Source organism: Salmo trutta, chromosome 17, assembly GCF_901001165.1.
Source record: "Salmo trutta chromosome 17, fSalTru1.1, whole genome shotgun sequence".
NCBI lineage: Eukaryota > Metazoa > Chordata > Actinopteri > Salmoniformes > Salmonidae > Salmo > Salmo trutta.
The window spans coordinates 38,678,799-38,698,520 of NC_042973.1; the positions used below are offsets into that span (position 1 = coordinate 38,678,799).

Sequence of the window (19,722 nt, forward strand, 5' to 3'; positions counted from 1 at the left end):
GTGGTGATATGTGCCAAACTAGTTAAGTGACTCGTCCTTGAATTATGAGGTCCAGTTAAGCAAAAGGCACAGAACAAATCACATTTTAATTGTCACATGCTTCGTAAACAACAGGTATAGACTAACAGTGAAATGCTAACTTACTGGCCCTTCCCAACAATGCAGAATACAATAAATAAATAATAATAATAATAATATTTTTTTCTATTATTATTATCACAAGGAATAAATACACAATGAGCAATGATTGCTTGGCTATATACATGGGGTACCAGTACTGAGTCGATGTGCAGGGGTACAAGGAATTGGGCTATTGAGGTAGATATGTACAGATAGTTAGGGGTAAAGTGACTAGGCAACAGGATAGATAATAGACAGTAGCAGCAGTGTATGTGATGATTGTGTAAATGTGTGTGCGGTGAATATGTGCCTGTGCAAGTGGAGTGTGAGTGTAAGTGTGTGAGTCCAGTGTGTGTGTGCATAGTCAAAAAGAGTTGACTATGCACACACACAAGATGCTCTCAATGGTGCAAGTGTATAACTTTTTGAGGAGCTGAGGGCACATGCCAAATCTTTTCAGCCTCCTGAGGGGGAAGAGGTGTTGCCGTGCCCTCTTCATGACTGTTGGTGTGTTTGGACCATGATAGATCCATAGCGATGTGGACACTGAGGAACTTGAAGCTCTCAACCCGTTTCGGCCCTCTGTTTCCTGTAGTCCATGATAAGCTCCTTTGTCTTGAGGGAGAGGTCTTTGACCTCCTCCCTGTAGGCTGACTCATAATCGTTAATGGTCAGGCCCACCACCTTCGTGTCATCGGCAAACTTGATGATGGTGTTGAAGTCATGTGCGGCTACACAGTCATGGGTGAACAGGGAGTACAGCAGGGGACAAAGCACGCACCCCAGAGGGGCCCCCGTATTGAGGGTCAACGTGACGGATGTGTTGTTGCCTACCCTCACCACCTGGAGGCGGCCCGTCAGGAAGTCCTGGACCCAGTTGCAGAGGGAGGTGTTCAGGGACTTAACTTAGTGATATCTTGGAGGGCATTATGGTGTTGAGTACTGAGCTGTAGTCTATTAACAGCGTTCTCACATAGGTGTTTCTTTTGTCCAGGTGGGAAAGGGCAGTGTGGAGTGCAATAGAGATTGCGTTGTCTGTGGCTCTGTTTGGGCATTAAGTGAATTGGAGTGGGTCCAGGGTTTCTGGGATGATGGTGTTGATATGAGCCATAACCAGCCTTTCAAATCTTTTCATGGCTACAGATGTGAGTGCTACGGGATGGAAGTAATTTTGACAGGTTACATTGGTGTTCTTGGGAACAAGGACTATAGTGGTCTGCTTGAAACCTGATGTCTGTGCTACATGTTTTCTTTTTAGAACAACCCCCTTTGTCAAACTGTTTTATTTGCTTATTGCTGATTGTCATAAATTCACTGACATTGGGATTGAAGAGCCAGAGAATGTCAAGGCTCTTTTTATTTTCAATAATGATGTTGTTTTGTGGTCCTCTCTGGCTTTACAGGTCTGAATAATGTCGGAACAAGATTTGGCGGAGATAGTGCAGATAGCAGTGGAGGACTTGGGCCAGGGCGACCAGACTGGTAAGATCTATATTACAGACCACAAAGTTCTGTCCAATCACCATAACTAGGGCCATGTGACCTGACAAGGAAAACCACAAGGGGGAAATTGCTGGCTCTCGATAAATGTCATGCTAATACATCCAAAAATGTCTCTATACATCCATTTGTCTGTATTGTAAAGGAAGGGTCACCACTGACTAACTGTCCATTGGCTAATGGTGAAGCTTCACTTCTGGCTTTAGATGTTTTATTTTAATGGTAGCTACTACCCATGTGGGTACATTAGCAATGGTCATAGAAATTGTTAAAAGGTTTTAAAAACAATTCTAATAAATTGCCAATGGATTTTTACAATCTATCAGATATCAACAGAATAATAGCACATCATCTTTTTTACTCTCATGGACAAATAATGGGGTTCAGGGAGGTGTGTTGGGTCATTGTCCTGTTGAAAACAAATTATAGTCTCACTAAGGTCAAACCAGATGGTGGGAATTCGGGTGTTATATTTGTCAAATATCACATTAATGTAGTGTGTATGTATGTATGTATGCATACATGCATACATGCATACATATACACTGCTCAAAAAAATTAAGGGAACACTTAAACAACACAACGTAACTCCAAGTCAATCACACTTCTGTGAAATCAAACTGTCCACTTAGGAAGCAACACTGATTGACAATAAATTTCACATGCTGTTGTGCAAATGGAATAGACAAGAGGTGGAAATTATAGGCAATAAGCAAGACACCACCAATAAAGGAGTGGTTCTGCAGGTGGGGACCACAGACCACTTCTCAGTTCCTATGCTTCCTGGCTGATGTTTTGGTCACTTTTGAATGCTGGCGGTGCTTTCACTCTAGTGGTAGTATGAGACGGAGTCTACAACCCACACAAGTGGCTCAGGTAGTGCAGCTCATCCAGGATGGCACATCAATGCGAGCTGTGGCAAGAAGGTTTGCTGTGTCTGTCAGCGTAGTGTCCAGAGCATGGAGGCGCTACCAGGAGACAGGCCAGTACATCAGGAGATGTGGAGGAGGCCGTAGGAGGGCAACAACCCAGCAGCAGGACCGCTACCTCCGCCTTTGTGCAAGGAGGAGCAGGAGAAGCACTGCCAGAGCCCTGCAAAATGACCTCCAGCAGGCCACAAATGTGCATGTGTCTGCTCAAACGGTCAGAAACAGACTCCATGAGGGTGGTATGAAGGCCCGACGTCCACAGGTGGGGGTTGTGCTTACAGCCCAACACCGTGCAGGACGTTTGGCATTTGCCAGAGAACACCAAGATTGGCAAATTCGCCACTGGCGCCCTGTGCTCTTCACAGATGAAAGCAGGTTCACACTGAGCACATGTGACAGACGTGACAGAGTCCGGAGACGCCGTGGAGAACGTTCTGCTGCCTGCAACATCCTCCAGCATGACCGGTTTGGCGGTGGGTCAGTCATGGTGAGGGGGGGCATTTCTTTGGGGCGCCGCACAGCCCTCCATGTGCTCGCCAGAGGTAGCCTGACTGCCATTAGGTACCGAGATGAGATCCTCAGACCCCTTGTGAGACCATATGCTGGTGCGGTTGGCCCTGGGTTCCTCCTAATGCAAGACAATGCTAGACCTCATGTGGCTGGAGTGTGTCAGCAGTTCCTGCAAGAGGAAGGCATTGATGCTATGGACTGGCCCGCCCGTTCCCCAGACCTGAATCCAATTGAGCACATCTGGGACATCATGTCTCGCTCCATCCACCAACGCCACGTTGCACCACAGACTGTCCAGGAGTTGGCGGATGCTTTATTCCAGGTCTGGGAGGAGATCCCTCAGGAGACCATCCGCCACCTCATCAGGAGCATGCCCAAGCGTTGTAAGGAGGTCATACAGGCACGTGGAGGCCACACACACTACTGAGCCTCATTTTGACTTGTTTTAAGGACATTACATCAAAGTTGGATCAGCCTGTAGTGTGGTTTTCCACTTCAATTTTCAGTGTGACTCCAAATCCAGACCTCCATGGGTTGATAAATTGGATTTCCATTGATTATTGTTGTGTGATTTTGTTGTCAGCACATTCAACTATGTAAAGAAAAAAGTATTTAATAAGATTATTTCTTTCATTCAGATCTAGGATGTGTTGTTTAAGTGTTCCCTTTATTTTTTTGAGCAGTATATATATATGGGTCCATTAACATTTTGTTAATGTATCAGGTATTTAAAAAACATATTCTTTGTTAAAATAAAGTAAAAGATATTTGCATAAATAAACCAGGTTATAACCGTTGCAGAAATGTTACACTAAATATCTGCGTGCACTATTTCTGAAAAGACTGCACGCACACACAAATATTGAGATTTATAAACTTGGCACATGCCATACATACACATGTTTCCCGTTATAAATCAGACCTGAATGAAAAACTGTGCACGCTTTAACACACATTATAACTCTTCCTGAATACTGCCCATCATTCACCTTTTATGGTGACAATAATGTTGTTTTTTGCTGTATACTTTGGAAGATTGGAATTAGGCCAAGACAGTATACCTAAAGGGAATATCAATGTTGAACTTGATCAAATGTCTTTGGCGGTGTTGGCAAAATTATTTATTTGCAGTGACATTTGCTGTATCGACCGTTTCAAATTGTTGTGGACCTGTAAACAGATTGTTTGAATTCAATAATGTTTTGCATTTACTTTCTCCTGAACCTAAATATGCTGCACTGCCTGCGATTTCTTAAACGTTGTCTACTATGAAAAAAAATGAAAACAATATTAGGCCTATTTACTGTGGTAGCCTATACACTTCAATGCAAAAGATCAACTGTCTATTCAACTGTTCAATTCTACTGTATGTTATAAGCCGTGCTTCCTTTCGGATGCATAGAGCAAAAACGTGAAATTATAATAATCTAATAGGCCCAATGAAATGAGAGATGCACATGGTAATTTGTTGTATGGCTATTTCGGGAATATGAACTCATGGCCAGAAAAGGTAGAATGGTTATGATATACAGTACCAATCAAAAGTTTGGACACACTTACTCATTAAGGGTTTTTCTTTATTTTTACTATTTACTACATTTTAGAATAATAGTGAAGACATCAAAACTATGAAATAACACATAGAATCATGTAGTAACCAAAAAAAGTCTTAATATTTAATATTTTAAATTCTTCAAAGTAGCCACCCTTTGCCTTGATGACAGTTTTGCACACTCTCGGTGTGCAAAACTGGAATGCTTTTCCAACATTCCAGAAGGAGTTCCCACATATGCTGAGCACTTGTTGGCTGCTTTTCCTTCACTCTGTGGCCCAACTCATCCCAAACAATCTCAATTGGGTTGAGGTCAGGTGATTGTGGAGGCCAGGTCATCTAATGCAGCACTCGATCACTCTCCTTCTTGCTCAAATAGCCCTTACACAGCCAGGAGGTATATTGGGTCATTGTCCTGTTGAAAACAAATTATAGTCTCACTAAGGTCAAACCAGAGGGGATGGCGGATCGCTGCAGAATGCTGTGGTAGCCATCCTGATGAAGTGTACTTTGAATTCTAAACAAATCACTGACAGTGTCACCAGCAAAGCACCAGCAAAGCACCATCACACCTCCTCCTCCATGCTTCACAGTGGGAACCACACATGCAGAGATCATCTGTTCACCTACTCTGCATCTCACAAAGACATGGCGGGTGGAACCAAAAATCTCAGATTTGGACTCATCAGACCAAAGGACAGATTTCCACCGATCTAATGTCAATTGCTCGTGTTTCTTGGCCCAAGCAAGTGTTTTCTTCTTTTTGGTGTCCTTTAGTAGTGGTTTCTTTGCAGCAATTTGACCATGAAGGCCTGATTCACACAGTGGTATCTGAATAGTTGATGTTGAGATGTGTCTGTTACTTGAACTCTGTGAAGCATTTATTTGGGCTGCAATCTGAGGTGCAGTTAACTCTAATGAATTTATCCTCTGCAGCAGAGGTAACTCTTGGTCTTCCTTTCCTGTGGCAGTCCTCATGAGAGCCAGTTTCATCATAGTGCTTGATGGTTTTTGCGATTTTCGTTTCTCTTTGCTTATTTGAACTGTTTTTGCCATAATATGGACATGGTCTTTCACCAAATAGGGCTATCTTCTGTATACCACCCCTACCTTGTCACAACACAACTGATTGTCTCAAATGGATTAAGAAGGAAAGGAATTCCACAAATTAACTTTTATTAAGAAGGCATACTTGTTAATTGAAACGCATTCTAAGGGACTACCTCATGAAGCTGTTTGAGAGAAGGCCAAGAGTGTGCAAAGCTTTCATCAAGGCAAAGGATGGCTACTTTGATGAATCTCAAATATATTTTGACTTGTTTAGCACATTTTTGGTTACTTGATTCCATATGTGTTATTTCATAGTTTTGATGTATTCACTATTATTCTACAATGTAGAAAATAGTACAAATTAAGAAAAACTCTTGAATGAGTAGGTGTGTCCAAACCTTTGACTGGTACTGTATGTGTTATGTTTATAAATGAAATATTGTCTAGGCTACTCGATAAATTTGACCATTATAGTTTTCAGACGTAGCCTACAAACGTCAATAGAAAAGGTGAACAGTCTGTTCAACCATTAAACTGTGCTTCAGATCGGATTGTATAGAATGGTAGCCTATACAAACCTGTTGTAGGCCTATACGCTATTTTGCGAATATGAAACCATCACAGTCAGAAAAGGTGAGGAAGTTATTCTGCAGATCATGGAAATTAAATAAATAATTGGAAATAGATTTCTAATTATTTTAGAATGCAAAGATAAAATAAGTCTACTTTTGCTCTTCTCACTAACAACAAATGATTGTATCTTATTATATTTAGCTACCTGTTTTTTTGTTATGAATATGTCAAGATATAGTCCCCATTTGCACAAGGCTACCATTAGAAACTGTGCGTACGCATGGTCTAAAGGTGGCGGGAGGATAAGCACATTCTCACATCAAGTTCAGTTTTTATACAGCCAATTAATGCGTGAACTGGCGCCTGCATGTTTTGGGGAATATTTTGTGTTTGCACAATGTTTATAAACAAGGCCCCAGGTGTTTTTGCATATATGATTTAACATAAGGGTGGAACAGGGCTGCAACACTTGCTCTATCTACCTTACCTGCTCTGTCTAGTCTGCCTCATTAGTTACTGTTGTCACATTTTCTTGCATAATTCAACAAATGTGTCAATAGCAGGATACACTCAGATTAAAAATCAAAATCTGTCTAAACATACTTTACATTGTTTACAAGATCAAGGATAATATCACAATAATCTGTGTTCATTTTCGGAAGTTGCTTTCAAAATGAAAGCAATCAATCCAGTGACATGTAAGTGACAGGTGGATTTTTGCACCCCTCAAACACAGGAAATAGATTGTTGAAAAAGACAAATCCTTAGGTGGGTGGGGCATGTGCGCTGCTAGGGTACATTTGGATAAATCACTTTGAAAGAGCTACATACCAGCAACAACAGTGCATCTTTTTTTTATGATTGTGTGTGACTGCATGTGTGATGTGTTAGATGTGTTGGACAATCATGAAGATTCTGATGACAAGCCTGACAGGAAAAGGCCAAGGGTGGACAACAGCACCCAAGATGCCTCTCTAAAGGTAGGTTACTCATGGACTACTTCAGGGGTATATTGGATATGATATGCAGTTCTAAGCTGAGTCAGTCATGTGAGCATGTCAGTTTGTTTGTCCTATGAAAATAAATCAAATTGCATTGATGTAGTGTTACGATCCCAAACAAGAACTCCAAAAAACACTGCGCAACAGAAAAAGGGAACAAAATAATGAGCCACTGACAACCAGTACAAAACAGGTGGGGTTTTAAAATGGGTTCTGAAAGACATCTATGGGGGGTGCCTACTGTCTGGCCAAGTAAACTCAGGTAGGGTCTTAACGCCCACGAGATTTGCCAACAGAGAGAGAAAAAAAAAAAAAGAAAACCCTCACCAACTTCGGTTAGAAAGTGAAAATAAACATGGTAGAGGGATACATCTGAGGTGAGGATTTACAGATTTACTCCCGTGTACACCTGTGTCACGGCTGGGGTCCGCCCCTACATATAGACCCCATGGCCGCGACACACATTCTCTTTCATTTTCTCAGCGGACGTCCGTATGGTTTGAGGTACAAACTTTCTGAAGTTTGCTTGGTAAGTCACTGGTAAATGTAATATCTTGCGTGGAAGTATACTCCCTGGCTGTTTGCAGCCTGGAGCAGCTGGCCACAACATGGCCGCCCCTCCTCTTGAGTGCTCCACTCGCTGCACGTGGTTGATGTGTATCTTCCGCCCGTGGTTTGTCGTACTTGTGTTTCGCTAGCGTTACACTACGACTCTGTGTGCACCCATTAGTATGGTGGCTCTTGCTGCCACAAACTGTAATTCACCTTACACAACTTGCCGACTGGCTTGTTCTGTGTGTGTGTTGTAAATTGCTTTAACATGCTGCTCCCAATGCCATAGGCGTGGGTTCTCTGCTAATTATCCTGTGGGCTTTTTGTCTTGTTCTTTCCCCTGCAGAGTGTAAGAGTATCTCGGTGGGCTTTCCACTACATTGAGACATTAACTTTGGAGTTCCTTAACGGAGTTACTCCATCATATGGTGCTGTTTTTACTGTTTGCGTATTAAAACCAGCTAGGTAATATTGCAGTTGGCGTAAAACAAAAACAAAAAACTAATAAATCAAATCCATGACCTGGTAATTTATCCCTCACCGGGTTCCTATTCCTTCAAGCGGGTCACGACATAAGCTGTCCCAGGGCGTCACACCCCTGCTCCGTGGTCTTGTTGGCTTGGCTGAGCTTATGGCTTCCCTTTGTGACAGGTGTGATGGTGGCATCCCCTCTGGGGAGAGGGCGGTGGAGCGCCCTACTGGATGCCTGTTTTGTGTGGTGTTCTCAGAACGCCTGCGCCTGGCACGATTTGGAGGCCATGTGCGAGTGGGTCGGCCAGACTCGGGCTCAGGCTGGGGACGAGCTCCCTCCCCCAGGAGTGGTGTACCAGCGAGCTGTTAGTCCCTCTCCTGGGCTCAGTATCCCTCCTAGGAAGCATGGCTGGAGCCACCGCAGGCAGAGCCCATCTGCTGCCAGTCCTGGATGGGGGCACGAGTCGGACCGCTGGGACCACCTTGAATGGAAGGCGCATGCCCTGCATTAGGAGGTTGATACCTTCGATGGCGATGACAGCTGTTCCCTGTTGGCCAGTGATAGGCTGTTCCTGGGGGACGATGCTGGCACTGTTCACCACCGTGAGCGGAGCTACCAGGCTGACAGGCTATCAGAAGCCGGCAGCAGGGCTTCATCGCCCCCAGCGGCTCGAGAGGCTATGAGGAGCCTACTCACTCGGGTAGCCACTGCACTGGACATCAAACTGGTGGACAGTGATGACTCTCCATCTGTACCCATCTCTGCTGAGTTCTGCGAGCCCTTGCAGGAGAACTGGGCCTCTGTCAGGGGGCTCTTCCGACTCACAGCAAAGGCTGGACCATGGAGTTATGTTACGAGTCACTCGGCCTCCGGGAGTACCCAACCATGGACGCCATGATAGCTGCCATGGTCCTCCCGGACTGGGAGATTATAGTGTGGAACCTGCGACTGAAGCCGGGACCCCCCAGAGTCTTTGATGTGGACTTGAAAGCCACATATTGGGTCCCTGCTCTGTTGGCCGCCTTACAAAAGCGGCCATGCTGCTGCAAACCTACCTGCAGACTCTGTTGCCCTGGCTGCGGGGAGTTCCTCCGGGAAGCGATGGAGGTGTCTCGCCTGGTTTCCCTGCTCCAGAGGGATGTGGCCTGCGCCAACGGACGGGCCATGGCGCAGGTGGTTACTTCCCGGCGCCATCTCTGGTTGGCCCAATCTGCCATCTGCCAGCTGCTCTCCAGAGCTACTCTCCCCATTACCCCAGGGGTTGATAACGTTCTGGAGCAGACCGATAAGGCTCGTAGGGACCGGGAGACCCTGAGACGGTTCATGTCACTGCCTCAGGCACCGGGTCCAAGGCAGATGGACCATCACCTCCCACCTGCACCCGAACGACAGTGGGGTCCCTCTCCTGCCCCATGGCCTCGTGCTGAGGGACGACAGCGGGGAGGGGCACAGCGCGTGGTGGAGCAACAACCTGTCAACCGTCACCGCCATAGGGACATGCCTGTGGGACCCAGGCGCTCGTGGTGCCAGAGGAGAGGAGGGCCCTGGCAGGACCCCTGACACACCCTTCCCCGGCCTCGGCCGCTTCTCCTTGTCTCAAAGGGCAAAGGGTGTGGAGTCTCTCTGGGTGTTGTCCAAAATGCTTGAGGGGTACCGACTCCAATTGCAGTGCCGGCCCCCATCCTTCAGGGGCTTTCGTGTTACCAAGGTGGCTGACCCCCTGAAGAACTCCTTACTTCTGGACAAGGGTGCCATCTGCAGGATCGAGACATCAGAATGGCTAGGTGGGTTCTACTCCACTGATTTTGTGGTCCCAAAAAGAGATGCATGATTTCGACCGATTTTGGACCTCCGCAACCTCACTGGGTACTTGAAGGTACTGAGGTTCTACATGCTGTCCCCAGCCCGCGTGTTGCAGGCCGTGTCCAGGGACCAGTGGTTTGTGACGCTGGACCTGAGGGATGTGTACCTCCATGTTCCTGTTCACACAGCTCATTGACAGTACCTCCGATTCACTTTCGAAGGGATGGCTTACGAATTCATGGTTCTTCCCTTCGGCCTCTCCTTGGCACCCCACACTTTCACAAAGTGCATGGACGCTGTCCTGGCACCTCTCACGTCCAGAGGATTGTTGATTTGTGTCCTGACCAAGACCCAGGTCCTGTCAGACTGAGACATGTTCCTGACCCACATCGGTGGGCTGGGCATTACTGTAAATGACAAGAGTCGTCTGCCTCCCGAGTGCCGCAGTGGTCTAAGGCACTGCATCGCAGTGCTAGCTGTACCACTAGAGATCCTGGTTCAAAATTGGCCCAGCGTCGTCCGGGTTAGGGGAGTGTTTGGCTGGCAGGGATGTTCTTGTCCCATCGCACTCTAGTGACTCCTGTGGCGGGCCGGGCACAATGCACGCTGACATGGTTGCCAGGTGTACGGTGTTTCCTCTGACACATTGGTGCGGCTGGCTTCCGGGTTAAGCGGGCATTGTGTCAAGAAGCAGTGTGGCTTGGCTGGGTTGTGTTTCGGAGGACGCACGGCTCTCGACCTTCGCCTCTCCCAAGTCCGTACGGGAGTTACAGCGATGAGATAAGACTGTAACTATGAATTGGATAACACAAATTGGGAAGGAAAAGGAGTAAAAGTTTTAAAAAAAGTGCCGAAGGGTTGCCCAGAGGGTGGCCTTCTTTGACATGGAACTGGACTCAGTCCTCATGAGAGCACGCCTGCCCACCAGAAGGGTTCAGGCGATCTTATCTTGTCTCGACCACTTTCGGCAGGGGCGGGTGGTATCCACCCTGACCTGCCATTGCCTGTTGGTCTTGCTGACGGCGGCCTCGTTGTTGATTCCCCTGGGCCTGCTCCATCGCTGGCCTCTTCAATGGTGGTTCAACTCCCACCGGCTGCACCCAAAGCGCCACCGTCACCGCCAGCTGCAGATGACCGCACAGTGCCTCACGGCATTGTTGAGGTGGCGCTGTTGCTCCTTTCTCTCAGGTGGGGTGGAGATGCTGAGAATGTGCCACCGGGAGCTGGTCAGCACAGACGTCTCCCAGATTGGCTGGGGGGGTGTGACCAAGGGCAGGTCGGCCAGCGGCTGTTGGCTACCCCCTTGGAGCGGCAGGCACATCAATACACTACAGGTCCGAGCTGTACTGCTGGCCCTGCGGTCTTTCCTTCCACATCTGAAGGGAATGTCCTGGTGAGAACGGACAACAACACTGGTGGCTTACATCAACCATCAGGGTGGACTGAGGTCCAACCACCTCCATCTTATGGCACGGGAGCTCTTTCTCTGGGCTCAGGGACGTCTAGCGTCTACACACAGCGCACGTACATGGCATCCTGAATGTGGCAGCGGATATGCTCTCGAGGGAGGGCCCGCCATCTTGGGACTGGAGCCTACATCCCCAGGTGGTGCAGCACCTGTGGGACAAGTTCGGGAGGGTGCAGGTGGACCGGTTCGCCTCCCTGGACAATGCAAACTGCCCCTTGTGGTACTCCATGTCGGAGCCTCCAGGGCCTCTGGGCTTGGATGCTCTGGCTAATGATTGGCCAGGGCTGGAGCTTTATGCATTCCCCCCTTTTCCCCTGACCCAGGCTGTGGACAGGACCTGGATGGCGGAGCATCATCTGCTAGTGGTGGCCCCATACTGGCCCGGACGACCCTGGTTCAGCCTTCTCCTGTCCCTGTTGTCTGGGACACCTTGGCAACTGCCCCTGAGACCCGACCTGCTGTCTCGGGCCGAGGGAACTCTGTGGTATCTGAGATTGCACCACCTCAGTCTGTGGGCTTGGCTGCTGAACGGCACCAATGGTCCATGTTAGGAGTACAGGAGGGCGTAATGAAGACCATGCAGAGCGCAAGGGCACCAACTACAACCGCGACATACCAGATGCGCTGGCGGTTGTTCTACTCTTCGTGCACTGGTATTGAGGTTGTGCCCAAGTCATGCGGGGTGCAGTATGTCCTCCAATACCTGCAGTCTCGCTTGGATGAGGGCTTGGCAGCCTCTACACTGAGAGGGTATTTGGCCGATACATCTGCTTGCCATGTGGGGTGGATGGACAGGCCAGTGGGGCGCCATCCTTTGGTCTCTAGGTTTATGAAGGGGGTTCGTCAACTGCGTCCAGCTAGGACCCGCTCAAGGGCGAACTGGGATCTGGATGTGAGCTTGGCAGCTTTGGCAAAGCCGTTGGAGTCTGCCTCAGTGAAACACCTCACTATGAAGATGACTTTCTTGGTAGTGATTACTTCCATGAAGAGGGTGGGTGAGCTCCATGCTCTTTCGGTCCGTTCTGAGTGCTACCGAATGGACCCCGGTGGGAGGAGTATATCTCTGCCCCAACCCTTCATTCCTCCTGAAGGTTCTGTCAGACAGGCATGTGAACATCCCTTTTATTCTGTCTGCTTACGACCCCCTGGCAGTGGCGGGGGGAGTCTGGGCCTCCCTCCGGCATGCTGTGCCCTGTGCGGGCACTGGCTGCCTATGCCTATGTGGAGCGGACACGGTCAGTGAGAACAACAGGCCAGCTCTTTGTCTGCTATGGTGAGAGAGTCCTAGGCACTGGGCTATCAAAGCAGAGGCTCTCTCACTGGATCGTGACACGATTGCGATAGCATACCTCCTGGCTGGCAGGCCAGTGCTGGGATCTGTGCTGGCACATTCAACATGAGGTGTGGCTGCGTCCTGGGCTCTACTGAGAGGTGTGCCCCTCGCTGATATCTGTGCTGCGGCCAGCTGGGCTTCCTCTTGCATCTTTGCTAGGTACTATCGGGTAAATGTGGCACCTCCCTCTGCGGTTGGTTCAGCGGTCCTGGGCATCGCCTCCCCTTCCGGGGATGGTGCCGGGACCCCCCTTCCACATTGACGGCCCCTGCGTCTCGATCCCGCGCTGGGACTTCACTGCTGGCTGGCCAGGTCCCTCTAGAACCGACTAAATCTGGTACGGGTATACCAATATATTGTAGTGATCCGATATAGTTAAACATAACCAATGTTACCTATATATATTGGTTGTGAGCTATATGGATCACTCCAATCCTCTACGGTGCTAGAGGCGCCTCAAAAATGATGTAGAGAATGTGAGTTACGGCCATGGGGTCTATATGTAGGGGCGGACCCCAGCCGTGACACAGGTGTACACGGGAGTAAATCTGTAAATCCTCACCTCAGATGTATCCCGCCGCCGCGGAGTGATGCCAATATATTGGAGTGATCCATATAGCTCACATAACCGTGGTTATATTTGTAACCTTGGTTGTGATGCCAGCTGCAGAGAAGTATTTGGGATTATGATATTTTACTACAGAAGCGTTACAGGGGGTGTTGAATGGTAGTTTTCTGTCCTCCCAGGATGTCGGCCTGGGGTAGGATTAGATACTGTTAAAGTAGTGCAATGGGGTGGTGTTTTTTAATGACGGTTAATAGTTGGTAGGGTATTTGTTTTCTCCTTTTGTATCACCAAGTATAATAGATTGTACAGTAGGTGGTGGCATGCAGCTTTAACTTTTGTTTGCGGTCCACCATAATACTATAGAAGAAGAAGAACAAACTGAAGATTGTAAGAATAGGGCTACTGTAGTGCTTAGTCTCTAAGCTCATTGTAAAGAAGGGAACTTACTTCAACAACCACCAATGTGCATGCATTCACACACACACACACACACACACACACACACACACACACACACACACACACACACACACACACACACACACACACACACACACACACACACACACACACACACACAATTAACTCTCTCTCACTCTTTCCCTCTTCCGCTCTCCAGACCTTGTTGTACTCCATCAGCCAGACGATCTGCCAGCGTCTGGACAACATGGAGGCCAAGTTGCAGATGGTAGAGGTCACGTGCCGGACCCTGGAGAAGAAGCTGGATGCCGTGGTCAACAAGAACCAGGCACCCATCCAGGTCCCTATGGTGGCCGGCTCCCCTCTGGGGGCCACCCAGACCTGGAACAAAGTGCGCTGGTGAGTTGAAGTGTGGACCCGGGTCCATATTCATTAGGGTATATCGTAGCAGGCCATTTTGCCATGACAAACAAAAATGAGAGTTTCTTATTGGACATGTTCAGGTAGTCTTTTCTGTCTCAGTCTGTTTTCTTCTGGTGCCTAATGAATACAACCTGGTTAGGACTGGGGATCATGGTGGGATAGAATTCTGGGACTGGTCAGGGTGAGATGAGGACTTGGAGACAAAGGGTGATACACTGGAGGATGTTGGCACTGGTTGACTTGTACTTTATGAGGGGTGAGGGAGTACTCATTCTCTTACAAGTGAGTGCTTAAGTAGAATGCACCTATTCCCATGAACACAATTTGGCACTGGAGCCTGTTGAGGTATTTGACACAGAAGAATTCCACGTCTGCCCCTGCAGTGTTGTTCCACAGACCAATGTGATAGTGAGCCAAGACCGACCGAAGGGTCAGGAGGAGTCAGTAACTCGAGGGGCAGATTCACTGGAGAACCTCCTTAGCAAGTGAGTGACTGACACCTGTTTTTTTTAGAATCGCATATAGAACAAATACTGTTGTGCATGAAACTGTGATCTAAAGTCTGATCTACACAGAACTGTCGTAACATGGTGGTCGTATGAAACCTGCAGAGTTTAGTGACTCAAACAGAACACAGTGGAATGCAGTTTGGCTCGGCCTATGGGTCCCTGTGTTGATACCTCGCTCTAACTAAGCCTCTGTGTTTGTTCCATCAGCACAGTGGGCGGGCGGAGGCAGAACACGTTCCTGGTGAAGGTACCGGCGCCGGAGGACAGCCAGGAGGAACAGGAGAGCGGATCAGAGGCCAGCGACTCAGTGTCCAACAGTGGCCAGGCCAACAACTCCCAGAGCACCCAGAACGTCACCCTGATCACCCTCAACTCCGAGGGTACGACCCTGTCGGAGCGTGCACACGTGATACATGCATGCACATACACAAACCTTCACAGAAAACCAGAAACATGCACACACAGAGAAACTCAGAAACCCCACACACATGTCCCAAACATGGTTTGAAGTGTGCATTGTAAAGAAAAAGCCACTTGATCTTTTCATCCCTGTTCCCATTTTGTGAATCGGGCTGGAGTCTTCTTAGTTCGACAGATACATCAACACATTTGAACTACAATGCAGCTGGAATTTGATTTGTGGATGTGATATGTTGCCTGGCACTTCTTCCTTAACGCCCAAATACTACCACCTGTGTTCGTGTATAATGGTGCTGTGTTGACGTTTCAGTCTGTATCATTCCCAGCGCATTCCCATCTGTTGTAGCTAGTGTCTCACACAGACTGTTTTTAAGTCTTCTAGGATGGTCTCACTCTGTCGAGTCAGCGGCTTTCCCAATGGTCACTGACACGCCTGAGGAGAGGAAATGTTTTTCTGATTGAGCAAAGTCTCTCACTCTGCAGCTCATGCTGTTGTTTTTGTTGTTTGGGCTGTTTTGAGTGGTTTCTGGAAGTTCCTTGGTTAGCTTCAAAGACGTTCCATGCATACATATTCATTTATTTGCAGCTGCAAGTTTCCATGGTGACGTGTCTTTGTCAGTGTTAGCCGGAGGGCACCATGTGGCTTTCAAAAAGGGTGTGCGAGATCCTTCCACTTTTTATTTATTTCTTTTTATTTGACTAGGCAAGTCAGTTAAGAACAAATTCTCCACACCTCTCAAAAGCTTGGGGTCACTTAAAAATGTCCTTGTTTTTGAAAGAAAAGCCCATTTTTTTGTCCATTAAAATAACATCAAATTGATCATAAATACACTGTAGACATTGTTAATGTTGTAAATGACTATTGTACCTGGAAACAGCTGATTTTTAATGGAATATCTACATAGGTGTACAGAGGCCCATTATCAGCAACCATCACTGTGTTCCAATGGCACATTGTGTTGGCTAATCCAAGTTTATCATTTTAAAAGGCTAATTGATAATTAGAAAACCCTTTTGCAATTATGTTAGCACAGCTGAAAACAGTCGTGCTGATTTAAAGAAGCAATAAAACTGGCCTTTAGACCAGTTGAGTATCTGGGGCATCAGCATTTGTGGGTTTGATTACAGGCTCAAAATGTCCAGAAACAAAGACTTTCTTTTGAAACTCGTCAGTCTATTCTTGTTCTGAGAAATGAAGGCTATTCCTTGCGGGAAATTACCAAGAAACTGAAGATCTCGTACAACACTGTACTACTCCCTTCACAGAACAGTGCAAACTGGCTCTAACCAGAATAGAAAGAGGACTGGGAGGTCCCGGTGCACAACTGAGCAAGAGGTCAAGTACATTAGTGTCTAGTTTGAGAAACAGACACCTCACAAGTCCTTAACTTCAGCTTCTTTAAATATTACCCACCAAACACCAGTCTCAACGTCAACAGTGAAGAGGCGACTCCGGGATGCTGGCCTTCTAGGCAGAGTTGCAAAGAAAAAGCCATATTTCAGACTGGCCAATAAAAATAAAATATTAAGATGGGCAAAAGAACACAGACACTGGACAGAGGAAGATTGGAAAAAAGTGTTATGGACAGACAAATCTAAGTTTGAGGTGTTCGGATCACAAAGAAGAACATTCGTGAGACATAGAAAAAATGAAAAGATGCTGGAGGAATGCTTGACGCCATCTGTCAAGCATGGTGGAGGCAATGTGATGGTCTGGGGGTGCTTTGGTGCTGGTAAAGTGGGAGATTTGTACAGGGTAAAAGGGATCTTGAAGAAGGAAGGTTATCACTCCATTTTGCAATGCCATGCCATACCCTGTGAATGGCGGTTAATTGCAGCCAATTTCCTCCTACAACAGGACAATGACCCAAAGCACAGCTCCAAACTATGCAATAACTATTTAGGGAAGAATCAGTCATTCTGGTATTCTGTCTATAATGGAGTGGCCAACACGGTCACCGGATCTCAACCCTATTGAGCTGTTGTGGGAGCAGCTTGACCGTATGGTACGTAAAAAGTGCCCATCAAGCCAATCCAACTTGTGGGAGGTGCTTCTGGAAGCATGGGGTGAAATCTCTTCAGATTACCTCAACAAATTGACAACTAGAATGCCAAAGGTCTGCAAGGCAGTAATTGTTGCAAATGGAGTATTCTTTGACGAAAGCAAAGTTTGAAGGACCATTATTATTATTTCAATTAAAAATCATTATTTATAACCTTGTCAACGTCTTGACTATATTTCCTATTCATTTTACAACTCATTTCATGTATGTTTTCATGGAAAACAAGGACATTTCTAAGTGACCCTAAACTTTTGAACAGTAGTGTATATACACTGAGTGTACAAAACATTAAGAACACCTTCCTAATATTGAGTTGCGCTCCCCATTTATCCCTCATGCAATCCTCAATTCATCGGGGCATGGACTCTACAAGGTGTCAATAGCATTCCACAGAGATGTTGGTCCATGTTGACTCCAATGCTTCAAAAGTTGTGTCAAGTTGGCTGGATGTCCTTCGGGTGGTGGACCATTCTTGATACCCTGATGAAGACAGCTTGTCTGTCGAAACGTTGGACATTATTTTTGCATCTGAGCTCCTACTGCCTTGCAGACCTCTCCATTATTTTTTTACGTGTTCCACTCCGCTAGCCAGCACCTCGCCTTAATAGGTGTGGACCATTTTTGATACACATGGGAAACTATTAAGTGTAAAAAACCTAGCAGTGTTGCAGTTCTCAACACAAACCAGTGTGCCTGGCACCTACTACCATACCCTGTTCAGAGGCACTTAAATATTGTCTTGCCCATTCACCCTCTGAATGGCACACCTATACAATCCATGTCTCAAAATCCTTCTTTAACCTGTTTCCTCCCCTTCATTTACACCGATTTTTGAAGTGGATTTAACAGGTGACATCAATAAGGGATCATGGTGTTCACCTGGTCAGTCTATGTCATGGAAAGAGCATAATGTTTTTTTACACTATGTGTAGATAGATATAGCTATCCCATAGGAAGTGTGTTGTTCCTTGTTGAACTCTGTAATGCCCCAGGGAGATTCCTATTGTTAGAGAATGTCACAACACTCATAATAACCTCTAGAACTGTGTGTTGGTGTACTCCTGATGGTCTCCACAAGGCTGTGCTGTGGTATCAGCAGTAGCAGAGATAGTGAAGGTGTAGGCTTCTATTTTTATTTTTTTATATATATATATTTTTTTTACCAAGTATGTATTTGCGTTGTCATATTTTTGTTAAGGGGGACACAGGTACATTATTGATGTCAATTTACACTTAATTTATACCTCCATGTATCTATCTGTAGGCTGCCACAAAATACATTCATACAGAGAAAGGATCATATTGATCACACAGGACTGTGTAATAATAAAGTTGGTATGCAAAGAGAAACAAAACGTGGTGTAGGCCTACCTGTGAAGTATTTTTGCTCTCTGTGTGTGTTTTCTTATGTGCATGTGTGTTACTGTGTTGATACATAGAGTAGACATCAGAATAAATATTCATTAAAACATTCAGCCCAAAAACATTCACCCATGAAAAGGTGTTAGAGCTATTACTGCTTCACACAAATATGTATTATAGACACCGACCTACAAATACACACATACACTACATGACCAAAAGTATGTATTTTATTTGTATTTATTAAGGATCCCCATTAGCTGCTGCCAAGTCCTTGACAGCAGCTACTCTTCCTGGGGTCCAGCAATATTAAGGCACTTATATACAATTTAAAATATTACATGACATTTCATAACATTTTCCACAACACATTGTGTTCCCTCAGGCAACTACTCTACTACCACGTATATACAAAATGAATGTGTACGTGTGTGTAGAGTGCGTGTCTTATCATGTGTAAGCGTGTGCCTGTGTTTCTTCACGGTCCTTGCTGTTCCATAAGGTGTATTTGTACTGCTTGCATCAGTTACCTGATGAGGAATAGAGTTCCATGTAGTCATGTCTCTATGTAGTGCTGTGTGCCTCCAAAAGTCTGTTCTTGACTTCAGTTGTGAAGAGACCTTTGGTGGCATGTCTTGTGGGGTATGCATGGGTGTCCGAGCTGTGTGCTAGTAGTTTAAACAGACACCTCGATGCATTCCGCATGTCAACACTTCTTACAAAAACAAGTAGTGATGAAGTCAATCTCTCCTCCACTTTGAGCCATGAGAGATTTACATGCATATTATTAATATTAGCTCTCCATGTACATTTTAAGGGCCAGCTGTGCTGCCCTGTTCTGAGCCGATTGTAATCTCTCTTTGTGGCACCTGACCACAGGACTGAACATTAGTCCAGGTGCGACAAAACTAGGACCTGCCTTGTTGATAGTGTTGTTAAAAAGGCAGAGCAGCGGTTTACTGTTATGTGGACACCTGCTCGTCCAACATCTCATTCCAAAATCATCGACATTAATATGGAGTTGGTCCCCCCCTTTGTTGCTGTAACAGCCTCCACTTTTCTGAGAAGGCTTTCCACTAGATGTTGGTACATTT

The 19,722-nt window shown here is 46.5% G+C and overlaps 1 protein-coding gene across 2 annotated transcripts in view; it reads left to right on the forward strand.

The window, feature by feature from the left end:
• LOC115152161 (protein BANP-like) overlaps positions 1–19,722 on the forward strand; it is a 76,298-nt gene that overhangs the window by 10,871 nt on the left and 45,705 nt on the right. Inside the window, exons 2-6 of one of the 2 annotated variants that reach the window (XM_029696723.1) lie at positions 1,524–1,602; positions 7,126–7,214; positions 14,051–14,250; positions 14,658–14,759; positions 14,991–15,163. In XM_029696723.1, the coding sequence (XP_029552583.1) occupies positions 1,533–1,602; positions 7,126–7,214; positions 14,051–14,250; positions 14,658–14,759; positions 14,991–15,163 (634 nt within the window). In that variant the 5' untranslated portion in view covers positions 1,524–1,532. The remainder of the gene's footprint in view (positions 1–1,523; positions 1,603–7,125; positions 7,215–14,050; positions 14,251–14,657; positions 14,760–14,990; positions 15,164–19,722) is intronic. The other variant, XM_029696724.1, reaches the window with a different exon arrangement.